The sequence below is a fragment of the Nyctereutes procyonoides genome, unplaced genomic scaffold (genome assembly GCF_905146905.1).
Source record: "Nyctereutes procyonoides isolate TBG_1078 unplaced genomic scaffold, NYPRO_anot_genome, whole genome shotgun sequence".
Lineage (NCBI taxonomy): Eukaryota > Metazoa > Chordata > Mammalia > Carnivora > Canidae > Nyctereutes > Nyctereutes procyonoides.
In genome coordinates this window covers 9,002,575-9,014,632 of record NW_026575021.1, presented here as the reverse complement: position 1 = coordinate 9,014,632, position 12,058 = coordinate 9,002,575, and the positions used below count along the sequence as shown (strand labels likewise).

Sequence of the window (12,058 nt, the reverse complement as noted above, 5' to 3'; positions counted from 1 at the left end):
ATCTTCAGAAATAAAGTCCTTTTGGTGTCCAAAGAGGTGGATCAAGGCACATGTATTCCACTGGTAGGTTCACTTACGTCAAATTTAAGTAACGCATCGTGTCCACCCTGTTTAAACTATACATCCAAAGTTAATCTTGGTAGGAATGTATACTTTATATTTCCTTGGTAGGAAAATAATAGGATGCTTCTCAAGTTTTTAAATATACTAAGCTTTCCACAAATTCTCACTTTTTTAAGCCTCGTTTGCTAAACTTACTAATTTTCCTGATATAAACATGAGTGTATGGAAGTGTTTTTAAATGTGAAATCACATCTAAAAGCAAGAGAATGCAATATCCTAAGCAATTGCAAACAGAGAAAGTAATAAAGAGTGAAATGCTAGGTCAATAAACACCTTGAGCTAGTATTAAATGAAGACTCTTCCAGCATGACTTCAATTCCCGAAATAATACAGTAACATCATAGCGTTACAGAAAAGCCATCCAAAGAACCTCGGCTAAAACAAATCATCTTTGTTGTCTGTTTCTGAAATTATGCATTTTAAGAATAATTCTAATTAAATTCTCCCAGCATTCGAATCTACTTTGAATCAAATTACTGTTCGAAGCACTGCATAAACTATATTAAACCTTTCGAAGTCAATATCCACTTATAGCCGAACAAACACACATAATCGCATATAGTGCTGTAACCTAATGAAATGGGAGCAAATTCCACAAGTTTTCCTTCAGCAGGTTTTTAGTTGGCAAATAGGTTCTAGATGAAGCAAGGAAATGCTTCATTTTTGTGGAAACTTCATTTGGTTTCCATCTCATCAGGGTTTCATTTTCCATAAGCAAACATAGGAAAGGTCAGCCGTGGGCACGAAGGCCAGCACACAGGCATGGGGCACTTAGGTGGCCAGCCATGCAGCCTCTGTCTCAGTGATCCAGACACTCCCTTCAGGGAGGCACAGCAGGCAACAGGAGGATCGCTGGAAAATATGGAACGTGTCTCAGTGGAGCCTTCCTGAATGCTGAGGTCTACACACACCTACACACACACACACATGCATTCATGAATGAATCGGAGCTAGGTAATGTTTTCAGGTATTTAAATTTTGCATGTAAGCTCTAACAATTTCTCATTCTTAAACAGATCCGGGCTCAATCCATATTAACGGAAATAAATTTTGCCCAAAATATAAACAATAAGGAGTTCAATAAGAAAAACACAAATGAATGTCTCTGTGAGTTACACCACAGTTCTTACTAAAAGTAAAAATGGTTAGATTTTATGATATTTAACTAGATGCTTTTCCCAAATCAGTACCGCCTACTTCACTGGCATGTTTGGATATTATTTGGGATACCACACTTAATTCAGATTCAAAATGAAATACAAGAAGTAAAAAATATGAGAGTATTCTTGGAAATTGCAATTTTCAATCTTATGACATAGCATAACATTAATCTTAGGGAACAGCTTTGTGTGTGTGTGTGTGTGTGTGTGTGTGTGTGTGTGTGTGTTTTAAGTTTGAATGACAATCTCAAAGAAAATATGTCAACAAAAGCCCTTTGAATAGGTTGTACATTTTATTTGTTCTTAAAGATATTACACCCTGTGAGACTTTTGCTATTTTAACAAGGCTCTAAAAATAGGATCTTCGACAAGCAACTAGAAGGCAATTTCACCACAACTGGGGGGAAAAAAACCTACAATGAAAACCTCTAATCCTAAAGGCTGGCTAGCATTCATCAGGCCTCATAAAATTCCAAACAACTCCAAAGAAGATGGTTACATCCTCTTCCTAAAATGCCTTTACTTTTAAACCTTTTCAGTATCAGTGATGTTTACGTCCTGTATTTTTTTATTAAACACCCACCTGTGATTTTTTGTAGCAAAGGTGACAACTCAGATTCTTCACAAAAGACCCGAGCCAATGCTTCCTTCACTTTTTCATCAGCTTCTCCCAAGTCTTTATCCACTGTGAACTCTCCACTGACAGAGTAAACATATATCAGGAGGATCAACAACTCTTCAGGGCTGTAGTCATCCTTGGTCCTCTGGTTCAAAGGCTTAATCATGGGCAGCAGCTGATTTAACACAACAGACATTGTTGACTCCCCAATGCTCTGAAATTAAAGGTGGTAATAGGAAAATAGGTCATTCTTGTACAAAGACGTGATTAATGTCCTGCACCAGTCCAAAGATAGCTTGCAAACAAGTTTGTGATGTTCACCGACTAGACTGCTTTTTATTTGTCTGTTTCTTGTCCTGGAGAGAATGCTGCAAGAAATTTGGCAGTAGGTTGACTGGTGTGATCTAGTTTATAACACAACTAATGAAGCTGTAGACACTTTTACATTCTCTTACATATTGCTGAAACAAATAAGAGCCCACTAGTTTAATAAGTGTGAAGTACTTCAGATACCAGAGGTTTTAAATTTTAAAAATGTATTTTTAAGCAATATGATTTAAAAATGACATATTTAAAGTGATACAACATAAAAACATGTCAGCATCTATATATCCAAACAAATGCTGACATTCTTTTCGAGGAATTCCCTCCAATTTCACACTATATTCTTTTTCATATTATCCATTTTGGCAAATGTCAGAATAGATTTCATTTTAAAATCAAGTTTGTTTTAATTTTAACTTATTTTTAAAACTTTTAAATTTCAATTCCAATACAGTTAACAAACAGTGTTAGTTTCAGGAGTACAAAGCAGTAATTCAACAATTTTATACATTACTCAGTGCTTATCATGAAAAATGCACTTCTTAATCTCCACCACCTATTTCACCCACATCCCCTCAGGAAACATCAGTTTGTTCTCTATAGTTAGAGTCTGGTTTTTCGGTTTTCTTCTTTTTTTTTTTTTTTCCTGTGTTTTGTTTCTTAAAGTCCACATCTGAATAGAATCATATGGTATTTGTCTTTCTCTGACTGACTTACTTTGCTTAGCATAAAAAAACTCTCTAGCTCCATCCATGTCATTGCAAATGGTAAAATTTCATTCTTTTTTATGGCTGAGTAATATTCTGTTGTATATATACATGACTTCTTTATCCATTCATCTTTTGAGGAACACTTGGGCTGCTTCCATAATTTGGCTATTGTAAATAATGCTGCAATAAATATAAGGGTGCCTATATCCTTTCAAATTAGTGCTTTTGTATTGTTTGGGTAAATATCCAATAGTGTGATTACTGGATCATAGTTTTTTTTTGTTATAACAATGAACAATCATTTTCTGCTAAACCTGGTGAACAGACTAAGGGATCAAACTGGGCAATATCACATAAGGCTCAAGATATCTTTGGGTGAATCTGAAGGTAATTTACTTTAAAACTTAAAAAGGGGGGGCTCCTGGGTGGCTCAGTGGTTGAGTGTCGGCCTTTGGCTCAGGTGGTGATCCCAGGGTCCTGGGATTGAGTCCCACATTGGGCTCCCTGCATGGAGCCTGCTTCTCCCTCTGCCTGTGTCTCTCAGGAATAAATAAATAAAATCTTTCTAAAAAACAACTTAAAAAAATGTTTCCTTTTAGTTCTTCCACTAATTTCAAAATTCCTTGCATGTGATAAGAGCACTGCATTTCTGGAGTAACTGCATAACGTCTAAGTAACTATACCATGTCTCATACAAATTCTGAGATTTTTGGTGAATAAATTCTCATTTTAAATATGTATCTTAGGGGATCCCTGGGTGGCTCAGCAGTTAAGTGCCTGCCTTCGGCCCAGGGCATGATTCTGCAGTTCCGGGATCAAGTCCCGTGTCAGGCTCCCTGCATGGAGCCTCCTTCTCTCTCTGCCTGTGTCTCTGCACCTCTCTCTCTCTCTCTCTCTCTCTCTCTCTCTGTGTGTGTGTGTGTGTCTCTCATGAGTGAATAAATAAAATCTTTAAAAATAAAAAATAAGTATGCATTTTATTTCACTTATAAGATAAAATAATCCTATAAAATAAAACTCAACTATTTATATTTATATTAAAATCAGGGGCCAAATGATCATAACTGCAACTTTCATGTCATTCATTTAGAAGGGTTCACTGAGTACCTACTATGATCCAGGTACTATACTGGGTCTAGGGATACAGCAGTGAACAAAACAAATCCCTTGCTCTCAAAGAGCTTACATTCTAGTTGGGTGAAGCAGATAATTAAAAAACTAAAGAAGCAAAATATATAATATAGTAGATAGTGATAAGGGCTATGGAGAGGCATAAAGCAGGAAACAAGGAAGATGAGACTGTAGGGTGTGGGTATGTTTATGTGTGTGAAAATACACTATTTTAAAGAGGAAAGGCGAAGTTAAGAAGGGAGTGTTGGAATTTAAAAAAAAAAAAAAGGCCTATAGAAATGCTCTTTGAATGAAGTTGATGGCAAGCAGCTGGATGTGATTCTGTATTGGGATGACTACCCCAAAACGAACTTTTCTAGTCAAGTCATTTCCACACCTGGAAAAATTTGGATATATCATCTCAAGGTTAAGGTTCACAATTATATTATTTAGTACATGAAAAACAGCTGTTACCATTTATTTCCACTAAAAGTCTTGGATGTTCACAATGCACCAAACAAAAACAAAATGATAAGTCTCTGGAATGAATAGGTACAGATGGAAAAGAACAGGAAGATTTTACTGTTACATGGTGACAAGACACGATTTACCAAGTGTAAACACACCCACTTCTCAAAGGAAATGGCTGAAACGTTTGAAGTCATCCTAGGACTGTCCTACAGCCTCAGGAGTCTCTGGAGAAAAACATTTAAGTATTCTTTGCTTTACAAGCTGCCAAGAGCAATTTAAAATAAAGGAGCTGTGTGGTTGGCCTGTTAGAAGTGAGGCCGTGGGGGCTGCATCTCTCATTTTTCCTTTTTACCCTATCACCAACATTTTGGATAACATTAAGCAGGTTCCTTCATTGCTTTATATCCCATTTCTAAAAACCAGGTATGTACATCAAGTATCCTATAGGAGCCATATGATTGATTCTCTTCCTAGACCAAAATGATTTTTTAAAAGATAGTCACAAAAAGTAAAATATGATAGAATGATCATCATAATCATTTGCAAAGATTCGTCCACTAACATCTGGCCATGTAAGCATCATATTCAAGTTGTTGATCTAATATTTTTCCTGGAGAACAAACTCCCTCATTAGTGACCCTCTAGCAGACCTCTGTCAGCTAGGTAATAGCTCTGCACATTTATAAAATTTGTAATTTTATAAAATTAATTCTAATTTATAAAATTTATAAATTTATTTATAAAATTACATTCTAATCTGCTTAAAGCATTCCCAAAAGCTAATTACTGAGTTGAATACAAAGCCAAGAATACTGATAAATCTTAAATAGGCATGAGATGTTGTGGAAATAAAGACTCCATTTCAAATGCCCAGATTCCAACCTTGTCTGTACCACTAACTTAGCTCCTTAACTTCATAGGATTCCAGTAAACTTCTCAGGATCTCCTTGTCTCTAAAATGACATGATCTGACCAGAAGATGGCCATTACCATTGGTGACTGTAGCAGTGAATCACATTTCATTGTTGGCTACACAGAAAAATATAAATGCTCAGAAAAGAAAAGTTTTACTGCAGAAACAAATGTAGATATGGAAATATCATAGGTATTTGTATGACATGGGCTGATATACATACATTTATTTCTTAGTTCTGCCACCGAGAGGATCTTGAAGTAATGACACCCTGGTAGCAATGAGCACACCCAGTAGTCAGATCTTGGTTTCTAATATCATTTGCAAATAAAAGGAATCGGGGATTCTCAGAGAAATGGCCAATTCTAGGAATGAGACAGGGGAAATATAAGAAGAAATTGGAAGATCTTCTTGTGATGGAAAGTAAGTCCTTAAAAAACAAAAGGATGGGTAATGTCAACAGGACACAGGAAACAAATGGAAGGCTTCCAGTGGGCAAAGCTGAAACAATTTGTGTAAGAAAATAAAATAGTAACGGATTATAACCCCAAGACAAACAAATGTGCTTCACCCCATACTGATATAAATAAGTGATTGAATGAATGAATGAATAAATAAATAAATGTAGGAGAAGAGATAAATGTTCCTTTCAGAAGAATTCCAAATAACTTACATAAATATTGTCCCCTAACGGAGGTAGAGTTTAATGCCCCCATTTCTTGAGTGTGAGCTGCACATAATGACTTGCTTCTAAAAAACTGTGTATGGAAAAAGGAGGGAGGAGAATTTTATCTTAGAAGATCAACATTAACATCACCAGTGATAAGTTAAATGATATCATGCATCCTTGATACGATGTGATGAGAATGGCACTTCACTTTTGTGGTATGTTTCTCCCAATCCCATATTCCTACAACAAAAATAACAGATATATCCTAATTAAGGAACATTCTACAAAATGCCTAACTAGTACTCCTTGAAACTGTCAAGTCATAAAAAATAAGGGAAGACTAAAAAAGTAACACACACCAGATGCGACTAATGACAAAATGTAATGGGATCCTGGGACAGAGGAAGAGCATGAGGGGCAGGGGAAGGGAATAGTGAAATCAGAATAAAGTCTGGAGTCTATAGTTAATAGTGAACCAATATTGGCTTCTTCATTTTGACAAATGTATGACAGTATTGTAAGATTTTAACAATAAGGTGAGAGATATACGGAACTCCCTGTACTATCTTGACAACTTTTCTATACATCTAAAAATAATCTAGACTAAAATATTTATTGGCAAGATGGGGAGGGGAGGAGAGAAGAAGCAAAGTTGAGGGAAGGTAAGATAAGAAGAGACAAATCCAGGTACTTTGGGATCTCCTTCTGTCAGACTGAAAATTCCAGGAAAGACCATTCCAGCTGATAGCATCAGAACTCCTCACAAATGGAGCCATCAGCCAATGTAAGGGACCAACTGGAAGCAATGAACTTCCCGGCAACAGCAAAGGGAGGCAGGGGGATCGTCTGGCAAGGACGAACAGGAGGGAATCCTACACACTTTGGCTTAGAAAGCCAACTAGACCCCCCTAGTACTCTCCACAAAAGCATGGTTCCAGACTGGATATATTTCCATTTTACAACACTCTCTGCTCTTAGAATGAAACCTCAATGAGAAGAAGGAAACGACCTAGATTGAAGCCTTTTTAAGGCTGAAAGAATCTGGCGAGGACATATAATGAGGCTACAGGAGTAAAATTATCTGCTTGGGAACTGGCTGTAGCCCTTAATAAGTTGTGTGAACTCGGGCAACTTCTCCAAGACTCAGTTTCATCACCTGTAAAATGGACAAAATACCACAAATGTCTGTGTATTAAGTAACCCCTCAGGTACTCATTTTCATATTGGGGCAAATACTCAAACTACTTCGTGGTTTATAAGACAGGAGTCCCCACAATGGGGCAGTCTTTGTAAGGACCCAAATGTAAAAGGACTCCCTGTTTTCTGAGGGTTGATTTTGGGGAAAACACTTTACCTTACATTTGAGGCCAGACAACACAAGGTTGCTCTCGAGAGCTAATAACAGAAGTAAATCACAAAGCACAGTGCCTGGTGCACAGCCTCCGATAAATATTTAATGCCTACCACCACTACTGCCTACTACCCCCTGGACTCCCTGCTTAGCCGGTAGGAGAGATTAAGAGGAGTGGTAGGGATCGAGAGACCTTCTAGGAATAAGAAGCTCATAGTCTCAAAGGAGGGAGGAGCAGCCTGCGAGTGGTGGATGTGACACCGCATCTGGGAACTTAACTGCAAAGTTAGTCAAAGGTTAAAGGCAATATAAACATTATTAACCACTGCCATGAAAAAAGCACACACAGAGCAAACCACAACCAAAGCAAAAAAAAAAAGACTTCTTTATAAAGTACCAGGGATTAAATTTCTCATTCATTTTGATATAAACGGGCCAACCAGTAGGAGGTGGAAAACTAGAGCTGTGTCTACAGTGACAGAAACTTTTTTTTTTTTTTTAAATTCTGCAGTCTGGAGCTCATGTTATTTTTGAATGAGTCCCCAGTAACTCCATACAAAAGGCTCTCTGTAAAATGCATGTTGTCTTTAGAAAAGGCTTTTTTTTTTTTGGCTGAATTAAAGCACCTCGGTGAAGTCAGAGTCGGGCTCTATGCTGGCTACGTCTGCAGGCCTGAGGGGCCAACAGGCCATCTTCCTGGTGGCTGCCGAGCAAGGCAGGGCTAGTTCCGCACCTGCTCCTCTGAGGGGTCGCCTGCAGGCCCTCAGTGAAACTCGAAGCCACTCTACCGTGCTGCTGGAGAACCCATCTCTGCAGCTCCTCCAAGGTTCAGCTCAGTCTCCGCTCACAGGCTTATGGAGTGCTGCCAGCGAGGGGAGGGAGTGTCGAAGGCTCTTTGGCCCCAAAACCTCACTTGCCTTCCTCCTCATCCTTTAAATTCCCAGGATTAAGGCCACTCTGCTTCTTTGGGGGAAATTCTATATATGCCCTCAGGCAAAATGCAAAAATACACCAACGTACCTTGGTATATGTGGGGCTAATTCACTGATGCACTCCTGAATTCTTCAACAAATGTTTACTGGGTACATACTAAGGGCCAGGCACCGGGCTTCACTCTGGGCATACAAAGAACAAGGCAAGACACAAGATTCCAGGAGCTTACAGGTGAGCAGGGGTACGAGTAAACAGTAGGGGAGATGCAGTAAGTCCTTTAGATGTTTTTGTCCCCTATGGAAACACACCAGAGGGACACCAAGTCCTGAAAGAGATGGTAATTCAACTGAGTCTTACACCATCAACTATCATCTCAGGGAGGAGCAAAGTTCTGGGAAACGACCAATAGGATAAGAACCTTTTTTCATTCCTTCAGCAACTATTTAACATACACTTACTAAGAGTGTTTGGTAGGTGGAGTAATGACCCTTGAAAAAGGCCCACACTCTAACCCCCAGAATATGAATATGTTATAAGCAAATACGGCAGACTTTGCCAATGTGATTGCGGTTACAGATCTTGCGACGGAGATTATCCTGCATGACCTGGTGGGCCCAGTCTACTCACAACAATCCCTATAGTAGAGACCCTGTCCTGGCTATGGTCAGAGAGAAGCGCAATGCTGCCAGCTTTGAAGGTGGAGGAAGGGGGCCACAAGCCAAGGAACGGAGGGGTGTCTAGACCAGAAAATGGGGGGAGATACATGCTCCCCTAGAGCCTCCAAAAAGGAATGCAGCACTGCTAACACCTCGATTTTTTAAAAATAGTTTTGCTTATTTATTTATTTGAGAGAGAGAGAGACAGCAAGAGCGTGTGCTCGCACAAGCAGTGGGAGGGGCTGAGGAAGAGGGAGAAGCAGGCTCCCCACCGAGCAGGGACCCCCAACATGGGGCTCCATCCCAGGACCCCGGGATCATGCCTGAGCCGAAAGCAGACACTTAACTGACTGAGCCGCCCAGGTGCCCTCTCAACACCTCAATTTTTGTCTAGTGAGACCGGTGTTGGACTTCTGACCTACAGAGTGTAAGATGGTACATTTATGCTGTTTTAAGCTTCTAGGTTTGTTTTGCTTCACTACAACAGCAATAGGAAATGAATACAAGTGGTTTTGTGAGGGAGGGCATGACAAGCTCCACATCAGGACCCAGAGCCCAGACAAAGAACTGGTACATGGCAAGGCCCCATCAATACTTGACAAAGGACTAATAAAGCAAACAGAGCAAGCATGAATAGGTACCTCGGCGGTACTCATTCCATCTGTCCCAAAGGGACAGTGCTGGGGAGCGCCTTCAGGGGTATTGCAAAAAGGGAGAGCAGAGAGACACACCAAATTTAAAATTTGCTACTTAACAATTTTTTTCTAGAATTAGTCCAAAACCATGCAATTTCATATAAGCTAATATTCATCAAGCTCCGAATAATCATTAAGACAGTGGTTTTCAAGATGTGGTCTATAGACCCAAGATCCCGGTGGTCTTTTCAGGATGTCAAAACTATTTTTTTAATGCTACTAGAACATTCTTTGCTTTTTTCACATTACTGTGTTGACATTCTCACTAATAGCGCAAAAATAATGGTAGGTAAGATTGTTGGTGTCTTAACAGAACAAAGAGAATGGCTCCAAACTATGCTAGCAGTCACTGTACTCTTTACCATTATACTATGTATCCACAGATGGAATTTCTTAAAAGCCTAATTCACGTAAGAATGCCATTGATGAACCAGTAAAAATTATTAATCTTACAAAACCTCAAGCCTTAAATGAATGTCTCTTTAATATGTTCTGTAACAAAGTAGGAACTATGCATAAAGCATTTCTCCGCTATCCTAAAGCACAATGGTTAACTCAAAGAAAAACATCTATGCAATTATTTGGGTTGTGAACTGAACTAATTATTTCTGTCATGTAAAACCACTGTTACTTGAAAGAATGACAGAGAAATTGCTATTATTAAGACTCAAATATTTGGCAAACATTTTCTCAAAAATGAACAAAGTAATCTTGTTCCTTCAAGAAAAACAACTGACATATTTATTGCCAATGATAAAATTCTGGCTTTTAAACAAAAATTCGAATTTTGGAAAACTTATGTCGGCCACTGGCAGATTCTCTGTACTTAAACATTTTTCTGATGAGATCAATGGTGACATTAAAAATGTGATTATTTTCAATTGCATAATGAATTGTGTCAACATTTGGAAGATCTATATAACTCAGTGAGCCAATATTGCAAATGACCAAGATATGATGTAAGAAATCAAGAATAGACAGAAGATCTATCCAAAATACATGGTAGACCAGTGGATTTTAATGTAAAGGAGCACAAAAAGCTCAGTGATATGATTTCAGATTCCACATTACAATTTACCCTTAAGAAACCACTGTTTGTATCAAAATATCCCTCCCTTTTCCAACTATGTATCTGCACGAGGCTGGATTTTCTTCATAACCTTCAACCAAAACAACATATGGCAGCGTACTGAGTGAGGAGGCAAATATGAAGATCCAGCTGTTTTCTGCTCAGTGAGACATTAAAGAGATTTACAAAAATATAAACCAATGCCATTCTTGCTTACTCTTTTTTGTTTTGGAAGTATAGTTATTTTTCATAAAAATATTTACGTTAGCATGTAGCAGGTTTGTTACTTTTAAAGGAATTAGAAATAAATTAAAATTTTCTCAGTTTTAATTTCTAATATGGTAAATACCAATAATCACCAACTTAAAAAGAAAGCTCATCATTTTCTACTCTCTTTTCCCCTCCTTGTGGCTAAAACGCAGATAAAGTAGTGGCAGGATTGCTTCAACTGTGTTCTTTGGGAGGAAAGCAGAGCAGTGTGCTTCTTTAAATCAGAGCTTCTAAAAATGTGCCTGTGGATTACCTGTTGAGCACAGATGCTGATTCACTAGGTTTGGGATAGGGCCCGAAGATTCTGTACATCCTACAAGTTCTCGGGTGATACCAAGGCTGCTGGTCCGTGGACCACATTTGAGTGGCATCTAGACAGGATCATCTAACAACTTCCAGACAGCTGTGTGTATAGGAAATGAAATATCCTGTTGGAGTCACTGTAATCCTAGATTCCTTCAGTTTCTCACCTTAATCTGGATACTAATATAACTCATAAACCTGTATCTCCAACCAAATCTCTCTTCTCTGTTCCCTACCCATAAAGTCAACTGTCTGTTGGACTTTTCCACTTATATATCTCATCTACACATTTTTTAAAAAGATTTATTTGTTTATTTTAAAGAGGCAGTGCACCAATGGGAGGGGCAGAGGTAGAGCAGAGAGTCTTAAGCAGACTCCTCGCTGATTGTGGAGCCTGACTCGGCTCGATCTCATGACTCGAAGATCACAACTCGAGTGAAAAATCAAGAGACAGATGGTTAAGTGACTGCACCACCCAGGTGCCCCTCATCTGCAAATTCAACTCAACATATGTAAAAGTGAAATGAAGGGTTTTTTTTTTTTTTGAAATGAAGGTTTTTACTGCCAAATCTGCTCTTTCTTCTGCATTCCCTATCCTGTTTTGTGGTGCCACTCTTCTTCCATTTGACCAAGATGGAACCCTGCGCTCTACTGAAGCTCTCTCTTGTCCCTGCCACATCG

At 38.6% G+C, this 12,058-nt stretch overlaps 1 protein-coding gene across 3 annotated transcripts in view; it reads right to left on the bottom strand.

Annotated features, from left to right (window-relative positions):
• SCFD2 (sec1 family domain containing 2) overlaps window positions 1-12,058 on the bottom strand; it is a 417,410-nt gene that overhangs the window by 226,289 nt on the left and 179,063 nt on the right. For all 3 annotated transcript variants that reach the window (XR_008666596.1, XM_055341440.1, XM_055341439.1), the window contains exon 5: window positions 1,867-2,116. Coding sequence is in view for 2 of the 3 variants with exons in the window: in XM_055341440.1 (XP_055197415.1) it covers window positions 1,867-2,116 (250 nt within the window). In the remaining variant the exon portion in view is untranslated. The remainder of the gene's footprint in view (window positions 1-1,866; window positions 2,117-12,058) is intronic.